At 45.0% G+C, this 20663-nt stretch overlaps 1 protein-coding gene and 1 pseudogene across 3 annotated transcripts in view; both read right to left on the bottom strand.

Moving 5' to 3' along the window:
• Nucleotides 1–8804: 8804 nt before the first annotated feature.
• Nucleotides 8805–10811, bottom strand: LOC132234654 (ornithine decarboxylase-like; annotated as a pseudogene).
• A 5475-nt stretch (nt 10812–16286) lies between these two features.
• ADAMTS2 (ADAM metallopeptidase with thrombospondin type 1 motif 2) overlaps nt 16287–20663 on the bottom strand; it is a 278837-nt gene continuing 274460 nt past the window's right edge. For 2 of the 3 annotated variants that reach the window (XM_059695833.1, XM_059695834.1), the window contains one exon: nt 16287–19837. In XM_059695833.1, coding sequence (XP_059551816.1) covers nt 19386–19837 — 452 coding nt within the window. In that variant the 3' untranslated portion in view covers nt 16287–19385. The remainder of the gene's footprint in view (nt 19838–20663) is intronic. The other variant, XM_059695835.1, reaches the window with a different exon arrangement.

Here is a 20663-nt window from a genome sequence, read left to right as displayed (position 1 = left end):
TCTAATTCGTTAAATTGTAGGGTAAGACAACTTATGAAAAGTTTTTCTTGGTTTTTGAGGTAGGCCTATAGTGCTATGAACTTCCTTCTTAGGACTGCTTTCACTGAGCAGTGTCCCATAATTTTGGGTTGTTGCATGTTCATTTTCACCTGTTTTCAGGATGATTTTTTAATTTCTTCTTTTATCTCTTTGGTAACCCATTCATTGTTTAATAGCATGCTATTTAGCCTCCATGTGTTTGAATATTTTTGAGTGTTTTTATTGTAATTGTTTTCTAATTTCATTTAATTGTGATCTGAGAAGATGCTTGGTATGATTTCAATCTTCTTGAACTTTTAGAATTTGTTTTGTGTCCTAACATGTAATCTACCTTTGAAAATGTTTCTTGTGCACTTGAGAAGAATATATAATCTGTAGCTTTGGGGTGAAATATTCTGAAAATGTCAATTCCATCTGATCTAGGTGTTGTTTAGGATTTCTGTTTCTTTGGTGATTTTTTTTTTGTCTAGATGGTTTATCCAGTGATGTCAGTAGGGTGTTAAAATTCCCTACTATGATTGTATTGCTGTTGATCTTTCCCTTAAAATCCTCTAGAAGTTTTTTTTTACATATACTTAGATGCTCCTGTATTGAGTACATATAGGTTTACCAGAGTTATATCCTCTTGTATCCATCCCTATAGTATTGAGAAGTGGCCCTCCTTATTCTTGTTATGACCTTCACTTTGAGTACTATTTTGTTAGATATAAGTATTGCTACCCAAGCTTTTTTTTTCATTCCCATTTTCCTGGAAATTTTTTTCTATCCCTTTACTTTCATTCTGTGTGAATCCTTTTTTCTGAGGTGGGTCTGTAGACAGCATATATGTGGGTCATGTTTTCTTATCCATTCAGCTACCCTATGTCTTTTGATTGGTGCATTTAATCTGTTTATGTTTAGGGTTATTATTAATAGGTGCTTATTTATTGCCATTCTTATTCTTTATGCCTGTGTTCTTCTCTTTCTATTTATTCTTCTTACATCAGTCCCTTTAGCATTTCTTGCAGCGCTAGTTTTGTGGTAATAAACTCTTTTAGACTTTTTTTTTTGTCTGCAAAGCTCTTTATTTCACCTTTAATTTTGAATGATAGCCTTACTGGATAGAGTAGTCTGGGTTCAGTCCCTTGGTTTTCATTTCCTTGCATACTTCATACCATTCCCTTCTGGCCTGAAGTGTTTTTATTGTGAAGTCAGCTGACAGGCTAATGGAAGCTCCCTTGTATGTAACTTCTATCTCTGTCTTGCAGCCTTTAAGATTCTTTCTTTGTCTTTAATGTTTGCCATTTAATTAATATGTGCCTAGGTGTGGGTCTTTTGGGGTTCATTTTAATTGGGACTTTCTGTATTTCCTGAATTTGAGTGACTTTTCCTTCATCAGGTTTGGAAAATTTTCTGCTATTATTTCTTTAAACTGGTTTTCTATTTCTTTCTCAGATTCTGCTCCTTCTGGTACACCTATAATGTGAATGTTGTTATGTTTCATGTTGTCTGAAAGCTCCCTTAAACTCACCCCCTGGTTTAAAATTTTTTTCCATATGTTGCTCTGATTGGGTGTTTTTTCTACCTTGTCTTCAAATTCACTGATTTTTTCCTCAGCTTCTTCTAGTCTACTGTTGAATCCTTCCAGGGTGTTCTTTACTTCAGCTATGCCATTCCTCATTTCCAATTGATTCTTGTTTTTTGTTTCAAGATCTCTTTTCATGTTGGTGTAGCTCTCATTGAGACTCTTATAATTCTCATTAGGTTGCTTGTAGTTCTCAATGAATTTTTTGAGCACCCTTATTACCATTGCTCTGTATTCTTTATCTGACAAATTGTTTACCTCCATTTCATTTGGTTCATTTTCTGGTGGTTCCTTCTTTTCTTTCATTTGGGGGTTGTTTCTTTGTCTCCCCCTTTTTGCTGTCCCTTTGTTTTTTTGTCTCTCTGTATTAGATCAAACTGCCATGCCTCCCAGATTTTTTGGGGGGTGGTATTATATAGTAGGTGTTTTGTGGGACCCAGTGGTGCAGTCTCATAGATCTCCTGAGCTGGGTGCTCTAGCAGAGTCCCTTACTTGAGTTATTTGTGTTCTATTGCTATAGTTCGGTCTTGAATGTTATTGTTCTATTTTGGGTGGAATCTCCTCTCAGGACGACTATATGGCTCACCTCTGACTACGTCATGTGAGCTGTTGTGGAGAGCTGACCGAATAGAACAAAATATAACAAAACAAAACACTAAACAGAAGAAACAAAACCAAAATGTACACAAGATCATACAGCACCAACAAAAAGGAACCACAAGAGGAGAAAGAATAAGGAAAGAAAAAAGAGAGCAAGAATGATAGAAAAAAAAGAAAGAAAAAATATGAGGAGAAAACAAAAAAAACAAACAAAAAAACACAAAAGACAACAAGAAAGGGAGGGAAGCATATGTAGATACAGAGCTGAATTAAAGAAAATAAGAATAAAGAATTAGAAGAATATGGGAAGGAAAATGGTTTAAAATAAAGGAGGGAGAAAATAATTGAAAAGATAAGAAACAAATTGAAAAGGAAAATAGAGGAGAAAGCAGATAGACTTAAAATAAGGAAAATAAAAAATATGAGAAATCAGGATTAAAAGAAAAGAGAAAAAACTGGGTAGTGTAAAAAAGAAAAAAAATGAGTAGGAAAATGAAAGAGGAAAATTAGTTATATAAATGAAACAACAGAGATCATAATAATAATCTATACTAATAAAAGAGAAACATGGTAATTGGCATATGACTGCTACCCTTTTCATTGGCTAATCAGCGAGATATGCAAATTAACTGTCAGCCAAGATGGCGGCCAGCAGCCAGGCAGCTTGAAACTAACATGAGGCTTGCTTGCCTCAGTGACGGAGGAAACCAACGTTCCTTGTTTGCGGCTGCAGGCCTCTGAGCCTGCAGTTTAAGAAACATTGTAACGAATACCACCGGACTTCAACCAGCAGATTTGCAACATTGTAAGCAAACGCCAGAAACCTACTTTCAGCAGTGGAGGCCTAAGAGCTGGAGCCAAGCCTCAAGCTAAAGCTGGCCCAGAATATAAAAAAAAAAAAAAAAAAAAAAAAAAGGAAAAAAGGAGCAGTTGGGAGCTTCAGTCACCCCCAACCTGAAAACAGCCCTCAGCCCCTCACCCAGACTGGCCAGGCACCCCAGTGGGGGCCCCCACCCTGATCCGGGACACCCTTCAGGGCAAACCAGCCGGCCCCCACCCGTGCACTAGGCCTCTATGCTATATAGTAAAAGGGTAATATGCCTCCCAGCACTGGGGTCAGCGGAGCCGCGAGGCCTCCCGGCAATGGGATCAGCCTGACAGGGGGCAACACCCAAACCCCCTGATCGGCCCTACTCTGTGTGACAGGATGCGGTACCCCAATCCCCCCCCCCACCACCCCGCCACGGGCCCTGCTCTGTGTGTGACAGGGTAGAGCCATAACCTCCCCATCGGCCCTGCCCTGAGTGTGAGAGTGGTGGCGCCCCAACCCCCTGATCAGCCCTGCTCTGTGGGTGATAGAGGGCGGTGCCCCAACACCCCCCCCGCCCCCCACGGGCCCTGCTCTCTGTGTGACGGGGTAGAGCCATAACATCCCCATTGGCCCTGCCCTCAGTGTGACAGTGGTGGCGCCCAAACCCCCTGATTGGCCCTGCTCTGTGGGTGATAGAGGGTGGCGCCCCAACCCGCTGATCTGCCCTGCTCTGTGTGTGACAGGGGGGAGCTCCTCAACCCCCTGATGGGCCCTGCTCTGTGCATGACAGCGGGGAGCTCCCTAACCCTCTGATGGGCCCTGCTCTGTGCATGACAGGGGGTGGTGCCGCATCCTCCCCTTCGACCCTGCCTTGAGTGTGACAGGGGGCGGTGCCCCAACCCCCCAATCAGCCCTACCCTGAGCGTGAATGAGGGTGGCATCGCAACCTCCTGATCTGCCCTGCTCTGTGCATTACAGGCGGCGGCGCCCCAACTCCCCAATCGACCCTGCTCTGAGCCGGACCAGGGGCTGCACCTAGGGATTGGGCCTGCCCTCTTCCACCTGGGATCAGGCCTAAGCCAGCAGGGCGTTATCTCCCGAGAGGTCCCAGACTGCGAGAGGGCACAGGCCGGGCTGAGGGACCCCCCCCCCCCCGAGTGCACAAATTTTTGTGCACCGGGCCTCTAGTAATTTAATAAAGCAGATGAAGATAAATTTAAAAAGGTAAGAAAAAGAAAAGAGAAAAAAGAGAAGAAAAATGGAGAAAAGGGAGAAACCAAGATGGCAGCATAGGTAAACACCTGAAATTGCTGCCTCGCACAACCACTTAAAAAATACAACTAAAAGACAAAATGGACATCATCCAGAACTACAGGAAGGCTAGCTGAGTAGAAATTCTACAACTAGAAGAAAAGAGAAAAGCACACTGAGACTCAGAGGAGGTGCAGAAGTAAAGTACAGAGGTACGAAGGCACTCGCGAAAAGGGCTGACAACTGAGGACTTGCTTGTCTTTCTCAATTGGGAGGGAGACACAAGTTCCCGACGCCCTGTCTCCAGTTCCGGGCAAGTCTCTGGGGACCCAGACTCATACGGGGAGAAACTGGACTGTCTGGCAGTGGGTGGAACTCGAGGGTGGCTTTCTCTCAGAGGTGCTGGCAGCGATTACCGTGGGAAACTGAGACACAGGACCTCTTAGGGCAGGACTGAGGATCAGCCATAGCTGTTTGCTCCACCCTGTTGATTCCCTTAGAACCTGCCCCACCCAAGCTGTGCACAGAGGCTTTTGCATATGAATGACCTGGCCCTTGGCAATCTGAAATTACATAACAAACTGCAGCTGGGACAGAGAGACCCAGAACATCCAAAAGAAAGCCCAAGGCCCCACAGCAGCTTGCAGTGCTTCACAGCTGGGCCTCATCTGGGCACCTCCAAACCCCAAACAAAGAAGAGGAATCTTCAGATCTCTCCATAGCTCCTGCTGGGTAGCCTCAGGAAGAGGCTAAATTAGCACCTCCTTAGAGATCCAAGTGCCAGTGTACCCAGTGGTCAGAGTGGAACCATCCAGATTACCACTCCTCAGACCCATAAGGGACACACTCAGGGGGCAGACTCAGTGAGCACCAAAGCCCCACTGAAGCAAGTCTTGCCCCATAAGGGTGTCTCCAGCACAGAAGTTCTCCCACTGTAGACACAGCTGATTCACACAGCCAATTGTCCTGGAGGTCAATTCCTCTCAGTGACACCAACAACAATCAAGGCTTAACTATAACAACACTGTGAACACAATCCACAAAGGGGTGCACCAAGAGTGTCCACCTCAGCCAAACCAGTTTGGCTCAGTGGATAGAGCGTCGGCCTGCGGACTGAAGGGTCCCGGGTTCGATTCCAGTCAAGGACATGTACCTTGGTTGCTGGCACATCCCCAGTAGGAGGTGTGCAGGAGGCAGCTGGTCAGTGTTTCTCTCTCATCGATGTTTCTGACTCTCTATCCCTCTCCATTCCTCTCTGTAAAAAATCAATAAAATATATTTAAAAAAAATTAAAAAAGAGTGTCAACCTCAGGTAATTGGGGAGGCTGAGCCACTGTGCCCTTTAGGACACCTAGCATAGAAAGCCACTCTATCAACACAGGGAAGCATAAAAAAATGTGGAGACAAAGAAACAGGTCACAAATGACAGAAATAGAGGAAAGCAAACTACTGGATATAGAGTTCAAAACCACGGTTATAAGGTTTTTCAAGAATTTTCTAGAAACCGCCGATAAATTTAGTAAGACCCTCAATAAGTCTAGTGAGACCCTCAAGGATATGAAAAAGGACAAACTAGAAATTAAGCATACACTGACTGAAATAAAGAATATTATACAGAGATCCAACATCAGACTAGAGGATCGAAGAATCAAGTCAAAGATTTGAAGTACAAAGAAGGAAAAAACACCCAACCGGAAAAGCAAAAAGAAAAAAGCATCCAAAAATATGAGGATAGTGTAAGGAGCCTCTGGGACAACTTCAAGCGTACCAACATCTGAATTATGGGGGTGCCAGAAGAAGAGAGAGAGCAAGATACTGAAAACCTAGTTGAAGAAATAATGACAGAAAACTTCCCCTACCCGGTGAAAGGAAAAACTTAACAAGTCCTGGAAGCGCAGAGAACCCCAAACAAAAGGAATCCAAAGAGGACCACACCAAGACACATCATAATTAAAATGCCAAGAGCAAAAGACAAAGAGAGAATTTTAAAAGCAGCAAGAGAAAAACAGTTACCTACAAGGGAGTACCCATATGATTGTCAGCTGATTTCTCAACAGAAACTATGCAAGCCAGTAGGGAGTGGCAAGAAATATTCAAAGTGATGAATAGCAAGAACCTACAACCAAGATTACTTTACCCAGCAAAGCTATCATTCAGAATTGAAGGTCAGATAAAGAGCTTCACAGATAAGAAAAAGCTAAAGGAGTTCATCACCACCAAACCAGTATTATATGAAATGCTGAAAGGTATCCTTTAAGAAGAGGAAGAGGAAGAAAAAGGTAAAGATAAAAATTATGAGCAACAAATACATATCTATGAACAAGTGAATCTAAAAATCAAGTGAATAAAAAATCTGATGAACAGAATAAACTGGTGAATATAATAGAATCAGGGGTATAGAAAGGGAGTGGACTGACAATTCTCGGGGGGAAAGGGGTGTGGGGGTGCGGGAAGATACTTGACAAAAATGGTACACCTATGGATGAAGACAGTGAAGGGGGGGGGGTAAGGGCAGAAGGTGGAGTTGGAACTGGGTTGAGGGGAGCTATGGGGGATAAAAGAGGAACAACTGTAATAATCTGAACAATAAAGATTAAAAAAATAAGAAATAAAAAAATGGAGAAAAAGAAAAGAAAAGAAAAGAAAAGTAAAAACAAAAGTGAAGTGGTGTTTGTTTCAGCTGAGTTTAGTATCCCAGGGGAGCTTGCTTTGGCTCCCACTCTTCTGTCTGTCAATTCTGGGCTCCCTATTAAGTATTTAGATGCTAACCACTGTTAGGCACTATCTTTTGGCTTTCAGCAACCTGCTTGAAGCTCCAAGCAATGCACCAACTCCACCATATATGTTTTTCTCTATAGTCCTTGGTTGAAAGCAGGAAGGGCAAATCTGCCCTTAGAGTAGGTTTGTTAGCAGCAAGGAGCCCAGGGCTGTGTCAGCACACTTCCCTTGGTTCTCCAGGCTCTGCCTCTTTCCACCTTTGCCTGCTAGCCAGCTATCAATCGTACTCAATAGTCTGTTTCTGAAAGTGCTTTAGAGGGGGAGGTGTTTTTTAGCTTTCAGGAAATATGGTGGGTGTGTTTCCATGTCCCAGAGCTATTCCTCTGCAAGTGGCCCAAAATGTTACTCTGCCTTTGGCTGGACAGAGACCAAGCAGATCGGCTGGAAACCTGAAGTTTTTCAGTACTCCTGAGTGGAAAACATCAGTCTGGTTCCCAGGATATTGGGACAGTTGGCCCCTCCCCCAATCCAGTCACTGAGGGCTCCTTGAGACTGTTCAAACCCATAAGCTTGGCCTCTGCTTTCGTTTCTTCAGAAAAGCTCAAAATGCAGGGTGTGGCATTCAGGGCACCTGTGGGTAGGGTAGGCTGTATCACCTATGGCAGTTTTTTTTTCTTTTACCTGCCCTCTGGCTGCTGGGAGAGGCTAGTTCCTCTCAAGAAAAATGGCTATTTTGGTTTGGGGCCTATGACCTAACTTGAGGCCTGATGCATGAAATCATGCACAGGTGGGGTCCCTCAGCCTGGCTGGCAGTTGGGACTGATCGGGAGGGCTGGCTGGCCAGGTGGAGGGACTGCTGGAGGTTGGCTGGCCATGGGCGGTTGGCTGTTGGAGCATACTGACCACCAGGGAGTAGCTCCTGCATTGAACGTCTGCCCTCTGGTGGTCAGTGCACGTCATAGCAACTGATCAACTGGTCATTCGGTCGCTTAGGCTTTTATATACATAGATGTTCCTGGCTGATGTTCCACTGAGTCTCCCATGATGCTTCCCAGGCCTTTTGAGTCCACTTCTTCCTCCCTGCATCATAGCTTCAGGTGAGTAGTTGCAAATGAAAGCTCCTGGTCTCTGGGTTTAGACGTGGAAAAAAGAAAAAGAAAAAACACACACATAAAAACCCAAAACTGCCACTTTCTCTCCAACTGGCTCCAGTCTGTAGGCTCCAGGCTCTGCTGCAGCCAGCAGCCCTGCTGCCTTTCATGGCTAGATGATATGGGTGCTGCGAGTCTTGGCTTTGGTGCTTTGGGCTGTGGAGCCCAGCCTGGGTTCCTGGCCTCTATCTTCTGAGGAAACAGACTCTCCTGTAGTGAGGAGCTCCCTCCTCCCTCTCATCTCACTGGCCTGCCGCCCCTGGTTGCTGGGTCAGCTCCTCTCATGACCTCACCCTTCTTTGTGGTCTCCAAGTGTTTTCTGTCCTTCCTTGATATAATTCTCCCCCTCAGCTTGACCTCAGTTGGTAATTCCAGGTGAATGTTTTCCAATTTAGTTGTATTTCCAGTGTGGCTCCGGGACAAGGTGAACGACAGGTCTGCCTATTCCGCCGCCATGTTTTGGTCTCTATAGTATTTTCTTAGAATCTTTTGCAAATATATGGTGTCAGTTGTCACTTTTCCACTTTCATTTCTGATTTTATTTACTTGGGTCTTCTCTATTTTTTTCTTGATAAATCTGGTTAAAATTTTATCAATTTTGTTTATCTTTCCAAAGTCCCAGGTCTTGCTTTCATTGATCTTTGGTAATTTTTTTTAATTAATTAATTTATTTTTTTAATTTTAATTTCCAAGGTACTTTATTGTTAAAACAGGTCACAACACTAAGCCTCGGGCTGGTTCTGCCAACACACAAGCTACAAATGCTTGCTTGGCAGCTGAGGGGCGCTCTGCGGTAGCATGTTTGAGAATTGAATAAAAATCCATATAAAATAAATATTCAAATAGTTTCCATAGGAACACGTAAGTGTAACCCCATCGCCTAGGCCTTCCACCTTGTTCCATCTGTGCCACCCCCACTTACAAAGACATTCCAAACTAGCAATCATTAAGTTAAGTGGTCCCCCCAAATCCCTTAAGTCAAGCTACACTCCCGTAACAGCTTCAGGAATGGCATCTTTCACGCGGGCTGACGCGCAGGCTGCTGGGAGGAGCTCCATCCTGCTCTCCCAGGTACAGGACACAGGCAGGGCGCCAGCGTCCGCCTCCACCTGGGGTGGGAAGTTGCGGTTCTGGATTTGCTGCATCAGTTGCCATGTCGGCCCTGACATCACATAGTAGATCGTTGGCCTCTGGAACCCACTGAAAGTTGAAGCAGCAGCCACGGTGTAAGCACCCATGTTTTCAAAGAGCATCCAATCCCCCACGTGCATCTCGGGCAAGCCGCAGCGCTCCACGATGCGATCGAGGCCGTCACAGGTCGGTCCCAGATGCTGGATGAGTAGTACTTCTCATCGGGTTTGGGCCTCTTCTGCAGCAGGGGCTTCACGTGCGCATGATCGTAGAGGATGCAGTTAAATGACCCGCACACTCCGTCGTTCAGAGCCCGTTTGTCCCTTCAAGACCAGCTTTTTGGCAATGATATTAACCGCAAGCGTGAAAGCTGATGCAACATAGTATCTGCCCGGCTCAGCTATGACTGTCACTCCCGAGTCTGATAGAAAATACTTGTTCAGGGCCGGGTTGATTACACTGGTGATCTCCTCAAATTTAAGCTTTGCATCCTCAGATCCAGGAAAGCCACCACCAATGTCCAGCAGGTACATGTTGAAACCAGCCTCAGCCCCCATGTCTAAGACACAGCGGGCATCAGAGATGGCCTGCACAAAGGTCTCAGGGTCAGTACAGCCACGGCCCACGTGAAAGCTGACACCGATGACATCGATGTGGAGCTCCCTGGCCCGCTCCAAAAGCAGCCTGCTGGTCTTGAGTGTGGCACCAAATTTAACACTGAGACGACAGGCTGCTTTGGAGTCATCGGTGGCCATGCGCAACACCAGCTTTGCCTTTGGATGTGCCCTGGCAACTTTCATCAGCTCGACTTCGCTATCGAAAGTCATCATCTGGACCCCGTTATTGGCAGCGTATTTAATCTGAGACACTTGTTTACAAGGGTTTGCATAGATGATCCTCTCTGGAGGCACCCCAAGACTGCACCAACTGTATTTCAGTCCTGCTGGCGCAGTCAAACCCCGTCCCGATGGCAGCCAGGGTCCTCACTATGGTCCTGCTGTCGTTGCATTTGACTGCATAAAAGGGGGTGACCCGAGGAAGAGCTTTTAGCCACTGCAGATGTTTCTTTAGAATGTCTCCCAGGTCCGCAACATAGAGGCATCCTTGTCGTCTGAAGAAGAGACTTCATTAATTTTCTGGTCCAGGATGTCCTTGGCAGTAAAGCCCTCATCGAGGAAATGGCAGTCAAACGCTTCATCACTAACGTTGTTCAAGTTCATGGTTTCTGGATGTTCCGAAACGCAACACAAAGGAAAATGAGGAGACGGGACTTAGGAAGTTATCGCCAGCTGTTCAGAGGCGGCTCTCCAGGAACTCCCAGTCCACGGGACACGGGTCCTCTCTGCGCAGCAGCGGGAATGCCTCGGAGCGCCGGACGCCTCACGCCCACCCCATGGAGACGCCACCGCCGAGCGCACAGGACCGCCGGCCGCCCCCGTCAGCCGCCCGGCCGCCCGCCCGGCCGCCCGCCGCCTCGCTCCCTCCCGCGGAGACCGCCCGCTCGAGTGGCGCTGGAGCACTGGCAGAGGGGCGGCGGCGGAGGCTGAGGGGACTGACCGGTATTTTTTTTTTAAAGACTATTTTATTTCTTCTCTGATCTTTATCATTACCTTCTTTCTACTCACTTTGGACTTTGTTTGTGCTTCTTTTTCTACTTCAGATGTAAAGGTAGATTGAGAATTTTCTTATTTCTTGAGGTACGCCTTATGTTGCTATGAATTTCCCTCTTAGACCTATCTTTGCTGCATCCTATAAATTTGGAGTCATTGTGTTTTCATTATCATTTGTCTCAAGGTATTGTTTGATTTTTTCCCCCTTGATCTCATTGTTAACCCATTAAGGGTTTAGTAGCCTCTGTGGTTATTTAGCCTCCAGGTTTTGTGTGTTTCAGTTTTATTCCTGCAGTTGATTTCTAGTTTTTACCATTGGGATCAGAGAAGATGCTTGATGTGATTTCAGTCTTCTTAAACTGATTGAGACTTGTTTTGTGGCCTAACATGTGATCTATCCTGGCAAATGATCCATGTGCACTTGAAAAGAATGTATATTCTGCTACCTTGGATGAAAGATTCTAAAAATATCAATTAAATCCATTTGATCTAATGTATCATTTAAGGCCACTGTTTCCTTGTTGAATTTATGTCTGGGTATGCTGTCTTTTGTGGTCAATGGGTTGTTAAAATCCCCTACTATGATGGTATTATTGTCAATCACTCCCTTAATGTTCATCAGTATTTGCTTTATATATTTAGGTGCTCCTACGTTGGGTGTGTAAATGTTTACAAGGGTTACATACCCTGTTGAGTTGATCATTATAACATGTACGGTGTATATACATATACAATCAACACTAATAAAAGAGAAAAATGGTAATTGGCATACGAGCTACCCTTTTCATTGGCTAATCAGGGCTATATGCAAATTAACTGCCAACTAAGATTGGCAGTTAACTGCCAACAAGATGGCGGTTAATTTGCATATGTAGGCACAATGCAGGGAGGTGAAAGGGAAAGCAGGAAGAAGCCCCCTGCCACTGACAGTGATCAGAAACCCAGGGGGGAGCTGCTAAGCCATGATCGGAGAATCAGGCGCCTTTGACGCCCTGGCCAGTGATAGCAGGAAGTAGGGGTGGAGCCAGCGATGGGAGCTGGGCACGGTCGAAGCTGGCAGTCCCAGGAGCTAGGGGTCCCTTGCCTGGGCCTAAAGCGAAGCCCACGATCGCGGGGCCGCTGCAGCTGCGGGTCCCCGCTGCCCGGGCCGGACATCTAGGTCAGAGGCTTCCTGCAGGGGCAGGGGTGGAGCCCACCGATCGCGGCACCCCCCGCTGCCACTGCAGGTCCCCGCTGCCCGGGCCGGACGCCTAGGCCAGAGGCGTCAGGCCTGGGCAAGGGGATGATCCTGCGATTGGAGGGTGATGGGGGTCAACGCCTGAGGGCTCCCAGTATGTGAGAGGGGGCAGGCTGGGCTGAGGGACACTCCCCCCTGCCACCCAGTGCACGAATTTCGTGCACCGGGCCCCTAGTCTATATATAAAAGCCTAAGCAACCAGCTGACTGGTGGACTGGCCAGTAGCTATGACATGCACTGACCACCAGGGGGCAGACGCTCAACGTAGGAGCTGCTGAGCTGTGGTCACTTGGCATCGGCAGTTCTCGGGTGACACTCTCAGAACCAGAGAGAAGGGAGCCTGATTCCAGGGTTCATCACCCGAGAACTGCCCTCTCGCAACCCGGGACCCCTCAGGGGATATTGGAGAGCTGGTTTCAGCCCGATCCCCACAGGCCAGGCCGAGGGAGCACACGGATTCGTGCATGGGGCCTCTAGTGTGTATATAAATATATACATATTTCAAACATGCCAAATTTTACACTTACATATGTGCAGTTTATTGTATGTCAGTTAGTTATACCTTAAAACTATTTTTAAAATTGAGTGTGTATTTTGTATCTTTGCTTTTTGATTTAATTTTCTATTAATTCCTTTATATTTTATTAGTCCACAGTGAAATAAAAACATTAAAATTTTATCTTGTTATCTTGTGTGAGCACTGTTCTAAGGATTTGCATTGGTGAAAAGATGGAGTCATAATATAGGGTGTCCCCCCAAAATATATACATACTTAACAGCTGATATCTCACTTAATTTTGAAAATGAACTATATGTTAATAAATACTGACTTTATAATCATTTAAAGTATATATACATTTTTTGGGGGGACGCCCTGTAGATTTGATAAGTTAAAAATGCATGTAGTGAAAAAATAATAATAAATGCATGTTGCCCAGCTGGAGTGGCTCAATTGGTTGAGCATTGTCCTGTACACTAAAGGGTGGCTGATTTGATTCCTGGTCAGGGCACATGCCTGGGTTGTGGGTTTGATCCCCTGTTGGGGCACATAGGGAAGGCAACTGATCAGTGTTTCTCTTTCACATGGATGACTCTCTCTCTCTCTCTCTCTCTCTCTCTCTCTCTCTCTCTTAGCATGTCCTCAGGTGAGAATTAAAAAAAAAAAAAGCATGTTGAAATTTCTTGAATAATCATTAAAAAAAGAAAAAGCAGTATATATCTTGAAAACTAACTAAGGGCTAAAATGGAACAGTGAAAAAACACTCAATCCAAAAAAAGGCAAGGAAAAAACACACAAACTAGTCAAGACAAATAGCACACAAGAACACTGGTGTCAGTGATGGCAGTAAATGTAAAGGACTAAATAGTCTAATCAAAATTTTATACATGTTAGGCCATATTAAAATATGTTTACAAAGTAAAAATAGAGCACATAGGATATAGAAAATTTTGAAAGTAAAAGAATAGAATTATATTATGCAGCTACTAAACAAAAGGAAGCTGATATAGCTATATTAATGGGGGAGATGTTTCAAGACTGACATTATTTATGGAAATAACATTGATCAATTAATTTAGATAAAGAGATAATGTTACCAAGAACGAAATAATTAGAAATTTGTGTATTCCCATTAATGTGGCCTCAAAATAGTAAAACGATAGGCAAAATATGATAAAACTGCAAGGAGAAATAGAAACATATACAATCGGTGCGAGGTATTAAAACTACTTTCTACCATCCTGGTTGATTTGGCTCAGTGGTTATAGTGTCAGCCCATGGACTGAAGGGTTGTGTGTTTGATTTCTGGTCAAGGGCACATTCCTTGGTTGCAGGTTCCCAGTCCCGGTAGGGGTGTGTGTGGGAGGCAACTAATTGATGTGTTTCTCTCACGATGATGTTTCTCTCTCTTTCTCTCTCTTTCTCCTCCTCTTCCCTCCCTTCTACTCTCTCTAGAAATCAATGGGAAAAAATATCCTTAGGTGAGGATTTAAAAAAACACAAAACTACTTTCTATCAAATTCGTAGACCAAGAAGACAACAAAATCAAGATATAAAAGATATGAATAAAAATATAACAAATTTGACATAATGGACATATGTAAGATACTATATACAACAATTGTCAATTACATATTCTTTTTGAACAAAGTACAATAGTTACAACAATTGACCATATCCTGGGACATAAAGCCAGCTTCAACAAATTTCAAAGGGTAGAAACCTTTCAGAAAATGTTTTCTGACCACAAGAAAATAAGCTAGAAATTTGTAATATTCCATAACTAGACAATTTCCCAATGTTTGGAAAGTAAGCAACATGCTTTAAAATAACACTAGGCCTAAAAGGAAGTCACAACAAAAGCAATAAAATATTTGGAATGGAATGGTAATAAATGTATGAAATATAAAAATTTTAGGGGTACAGCTTAAGCAGTGCTTACAGGGAAATTTATAGCTATAAATGCATAGAATTAAAAAGAAAGGTTGAAAATCAGTGATCTAAGTGTTCATTTAGAGATACTAGAAGAATGTTAGTTGAACTAAAGCATTGGTAACTTTCATGCACTGTGGGGCAGTCACACCCTGTCTTGGTATATTTTTATGTGTACTTGAGGTTGGACTGTCTTGGGGCAGCCTCCACATGGCACAGTGTGGAAGTCTCACTCTGACAGGCCCTGGACCCTGCCTGTATAGTCTCCACTTGGTCATGAATGGATGTGAAAGCTTATACATAGGAGAGCTGAGGAGGTAAGCAAAGACCTCCTAGGACAGTGGTTCTCAACCTTCCTAATGCCGCGACCCTTTAATACAATTCCTCATGTTGTGGTGACCCCCAATTTCATTGTTACAAATTGAACATAATTAAAGCATAGTGATTAATCACAAAAACAATATGTAATTATATATATGTGTGTTTTCCTATGGTCTTAGGCGACCCCTGTGAAAGGGTTGTTTGACCCCCAGAGGGGTCGCGACCCACAGGTTGAGAACCGCTGGTCTAGGACATGTATAATTTGGGGTGTGCATACAAATATTTGGATATAAAATCATGGGAGTATGGATTATGAGTAATATCACAAGACTGAAGAAACAGCTCTGTGGAACCATGAGGTATAGAGGGTAAGTTACTGGCCACGTGGCCTCTAAGGCAGGGTATCACCATGGCTTAGCTGCTCTGTGCCTGTGAGTCAGGGACTTACACAGTGCACAGAGGAAGGGGTGGTGGCCAGAACCTCTGCAATCAAATAATTTAGCTCCTCTTAACCATCTGTCCACATCTTCAGAAAGCACAGATTGGGTTTTCCTTACCACTTCCTATGTAACCCAGACCTGTTTTCTTAAAGAACTTCTCTGAGCTATCTGGTTATGAATAACCTTTGTAAACATTTCATCTCAGTCACTTCTGCTTACTCAACTGACCTTCCTCCCCTACTCCGAATACACACACACACACACACACACACACACACACACACACACACTTCCTGTTCCCTGGTGTAAAGGACAACTGTACTATGAAAACAGAGTCCAAACAAATTACAATGAACAAGATGAGAAATCTTGTGCATCCCAAAGCCACCTGCAGCCCCTGACCAAACTAGTATGATTTCTTGGTACATGTCGTTGGCCTCCTCCTTGGCTGGGGAATTTGGCACCCTTCAGTCTTCCTTCTCCCCAGCACCTGTATCAAAGAGGGCCAGAGCGAATGGACTTGTCTTTTATAGGTAGGGTTACCAAATTACAATACAGGATTCTCAGTTAAATTTGAATTTCAGAGAAACAACAAAAAATTTCTAGTATAAAAATGGAACATATACTAAACATTATTTGTTATTCTCTGAAATTCAAGTTTAACACCACATCTAGTATTTTTCCAGGAAGCCCTAACTATAGCAGAGAAGGCGATATAATTGGGGAGGAGGAAGTGTCTGGAGAGTCTTCATCTCCTCTCTGAACTAAAGGATTCCTTGGGAGCTGTGGGCTTACTCAAGTCACCTGGAGAGCTGACTCCATGCACAGCTGGGAGAGGGATGGGTCCCTCTGGCTGCCTCTCACCCTTCACTGGTCCCCTCCTCACCTCTTGGCTTTTTGAGGGCAGCACATCCTTCCATCTGCTCAAGTCCAAGCTGGGAATGGGGACTGGTGTCATCGAGGTAAGAAACAACACAAGCACGATGTGCAAAAACACAGACGTTTTGACTTTAATAAGTTATAAAATCAAAGAACCAAATTTTACTATACAGAAAACAGATGTATTGTTTGCTGTGATCAGTAAGATAAAATGTGATTGGAGTTCAGCACCGTGATGGTTTTTTTGTGCTGGCTGCCTGTCACACAGGAGTACACAGTCACCTGATAGACTTTACTATTGAGCACCATTTATACACTCCAAACAAAGAAACAAGCAAAAAAACAAAAACAAAAAACAAAACTTAAAATACAAATGAAATGCTTATATGTGAAATTCCATGGGTTTTCCAAAAGCAATATATCAGAGAGCCAGGTACCAAAATGCTAGCACAAGTCTCCCTGTGAACATAAAGTGATCCTTGAGTCCCTCAGCTGGTTTTTTAGAATTGTGGACAGAGAATATCTGAATCACACATGGTGTTATGAAACTCAGCTAGAATAGCTGTGTGGCCTTCCCCATGAGGCAGGAGCTTTGAACACAGGGCTGGCCGGCCGGCCGGCCGGACACTGGCTCTGGAAGCTCAGCACTGTTGCTAAGCCTGCTCTCCAACTGTCCCAAGCTCAGTGATTTTCAGTTTTTCAGAGCTGCATGGACTGCATTCCTTGGGGAGAGACCTCTGAGGACTGCTTACTTCTGGAGAACTCTGGATATATGGTCCAAGGCACTGAGTATGGCATGTTAGGACATGGCCTTGCTGGCATACAGCTTCCAGAGCACATCTCTCTCCCGCTAGCCAAAGATAGGTACCCATGGCAATGTCCCAGCTAGGGGCTCTCCAAAGACTTCCAGCCCCAAGATATGTAGTCCCACTTTGCCAGGATCTGGGAGTAGACCGTTCTGATTCTGAGGCCCCAGGCTGGGTAAACTGAGTAATACTCTCTGGACAGGGTTAATCACCCCAAACTTTCTTTACATCATTCCAAGACAGACCCAAGCAAAAACTGCCCAGTCTTTCAGGCCGTGACTAATACCAGCTGCCATGAGAGAAAGCAGAGGGACCCATTTCCTAATTATAATGACAGGATTGTGAAAGTACTGTATACCACACCTTACTAAAGAAGAAGTGATACTATGAGAGATGTTCAAAACGTTTTCTCCAGTTTAGTTCTTAGGAGTCAGCAAACTCCTTTAGACATTGCACAGTGTCTGAGCATGTGTGGGGCATGGTGGCAGAAAGAGAGGGCAGCTATGCCAGGGGACGAAAAGGCTGGTCATCACTCAGTTGGACAATTAAGTATCATCCCAGATACGGTTCTCACCATGTCCTACACCCTTTCTTTGTCCTTTAGGCTACCCACACAGACACACTCACACACATGCACAGATTCACACACACAGACTGAGCACCTCAAAACTCAATATAAAGTTGCTGTCATGGTGCTTTCTTGAGCCTCAGTATTTTTGTCCATATAATGGGGACTTAAACAAAAAAGAGTTCTCTAAGATCTGACTGGCAGGAATAAAAAGGCTCTAGAACTCTTGTGGGTATGAAAAGCCTAAGAATTATGTGTTAAGGGAGGCTCAGCTAAGGAGCTAATGTGCCCCCAGGTCTTATAATTTTGGGAAATTTAAGCTGCATGTTAATATCTATGCAGGGAGAGGTAAAAATTAGCCATTGTTGTCCCACCCATCCCCACCCACTCCCTTCTTATTTCTCACTCATTCACATCTTGCTCACAAAGCACCATTCTGCCGAAATAGAAACTTACTGTTTGGAAAGAGCAAAAGATACATTGGGCTCTCCCCACCTCCCACCCAATGCCTCCCATCAGAGGACAGATCTGGCAGTTCCTTATTGAAACTTCTAAGGGATGAAAGTGGGGGCAGGGCTGGGGGGCTGGAAGGCTCCAATAGGGCAGGCTTATCCCCCACAAACAAGACTGGTGTTCAGAAGCATACCCAAGACTAAAAAGTCCATCGTAGGTCCCTCAGGCACTCCCACCCCTTTGGGAGAGAGACAGCCTTGACCACTCACTGGACTTCCCAGCACAGTGCATGCCTATCAGCCTTCCCAACTCTCGTGGAAGGGGAGAGCCCCTCTGGGGAGCTGCAGGGCCGAGGCCAGGATGGCCAGATGGGATAAGCAAGGCCAGGGTTCATGGAGAGGAGAGAGACCTGGGAGTGCACCTCACTGGCTTATCTCGCAGAAAACGTGACCCCCTTTTTAGATCAATCCTCAAGCCAGAGTTAAAGGATTCCTGGGACTTTCCCAGGAAGAAATGGGCAGTGTCACAGCTCAGACATAGCTGAGATAGCACAGCTGGTGAGCACCAAGTGGGTCAGATGGCTTCCCCTAAGTCCTTAATTGGCCAGGCTATGTCAGGCCATGCCTGAGACCAGAGGCTGCAGCCTGGCGGCCCTACACCCTGACAGACTCCTAGCCTCCTCAGAGTATTTTGAGCTGATCTTTAAAGACAGAATTTTCACATGAAATCTAGACTTCTAGTGAAAAAGCATGCTATCTGGCAGCAGCCTAGTTCTCACAGAAGCAGTAATGCTAGACACTCAGCAGCTCTCAGGTTGGTCCTGGTCCCCAGCTGCCACCACACTCATCCTTACCACCTGCCTGGCATTGAAGGCACTGGAGTCCACAGCCTCAACCTCAATGTGCTCATCTTAGTAACTGGGAAGTTAGTGAATAAATCATTGTTTCCTAAGAGTCCCCATGGGGCTCGTGTCTAGGCCTGGGGATTAGAAGGACATGTCCTGTGTTTCTAGAAGGGTTGTCACTACTGATTACTGCTCAGAAACTTGAGGCAAATGTCTTCTTTCTCCAAGTTATCCTCCCTCACTGACAAAGGCTGTAGGCTCCACATTCCTCTCTACCCCAGTCCCACAGTTCAGGATTTGGAACATTCTGGGGCTGGGAAACCCATGTGCTCTCCTTGTTGCCACATGTTCACAACCATATATATAATACACACATATCTATTTTTATGTGATTCTCCCTCTGTTACCTCAAAACTTTTAGGACTCAGGAATTGTGACTTAATCACCATGACACAGGATTTGCCATCCCATGGAATATCTCTATAAGCAAGAAAAAAATGCTATTGATGCTACCTTTCCATTTTATTAGAACTATCCGAGGATCTCTTTCTTCCTCATCTCATCAATGAGCTCTTGGATCCTTTGGTTTCTGGTCTTCTCATATGGGCTTGGCCGTCGAGGGATTAGATTGGGTGGCTGGACTTCATTGTTCAGACCATTGATTTTGTAGGGCACGTCAACAGCATTGGTTTCTGGGTGATCCTTAGTGGCATTGGTGCTGGAGGCATTGAGAGGCACCTCCAAGGGCGTGCCTGGCGCAGGCTGCACCTCCATGACTAGAGTGGGGACTGGGAGGGTGGGCATGAGCTCCTCAATGTCATTATGCTTCCCAGGCGGTGGCCTTGCCCTGTCATCCACATCAGTGAGGTTGTCATGCAGGTTACAGGACTTGCAGCACAGCTTGTTGTAGCCTGGGATGGAGCAATAACGAGACAGAACTTCCATCCTACAGAACATTGACTTGTCGCCTTGGCAGCGGCCCTCTGAAAGAGAAAAGTGGGACAAATAACCGAAGGACAAGATAAGGGAAATGTGTTCCTATAGGGAGCAGCTTGCTGCAGGAGACATTTGAAAGAGCCCAGAGACAGTGCACAGGCAAGAGAGCTCACAAGGAAGGTCTATGTGGTTTCCATGTCAGAGGAGTGCCTGCCCTGCCGTGGAGTGCAGCCACACATGCTGTGAGCAATGGTCCCCTCCTCCAAGCAGGCCCCAGCTGAGTCTAGATTTTTCACTATCCCTTAGAGTTTGAGACAAAAATGAGACCTGTCTGTTCTTGCGGGGGGGCGGGTGGAGTGATTCCAACTCATTTTAAAGAGTGGGACTTCACCAGATCTTGGAAGGCAGCTATGTTAACCACTATACCACCAATGCCCCTACACCAGATCTTTACATGTGACATCCCTGTGGTAATGGTTGACTCTACAATAATCTATATTCAGTAACTATAACAAAATTAAACCCAAAAGAACCAACTCCTAAAACCTGATAGAGCAAACCCAGAGCCTTGGCTGTGGCCTCACCACACTCCTCACATTTGTTCCAATCCTCACCAAACTCCCCAGATGATCATTGTTTCTGGAAAGTGCCTAAAGGGAAATTTAAAATGTGGGTTTTCTTCCATTTGCTTTAACTTACCTGAGAGCTTCGTGTCCTGCTCCATCCACCCCATTGCCCTGCTGCACTGCATTTCTAGCCATTTCTTAAGCAAACGGCTCCATAACTTGATGCCTCCACATATGCAAATCCTTCTGCCCAGTACATCCTTCCCTGTCCTTCCTGCCAGGACACTGGTCATCCATAGTCCAGCTT

This window comes from Myotis daubentonii, chromosome 5 (assembly GCF_963259705.1).
Source record: "Myotis daubentonii chromosome 5, mMyoDau2.1, whole genome shotgun sequence".
Taxonomy (NCBI): domain Eukaryota; kingdom Metazoa; phylum Chordata; class Mammalia; order Chiroptera; family Vespertilionidae; genus Myotis; species Myotis daubentonii.
The sequence above is the reverse complement of the archived record's forward strand: the minus strand, read 5'-3'. Positions and strand labels throughout refer to the sequence as shown.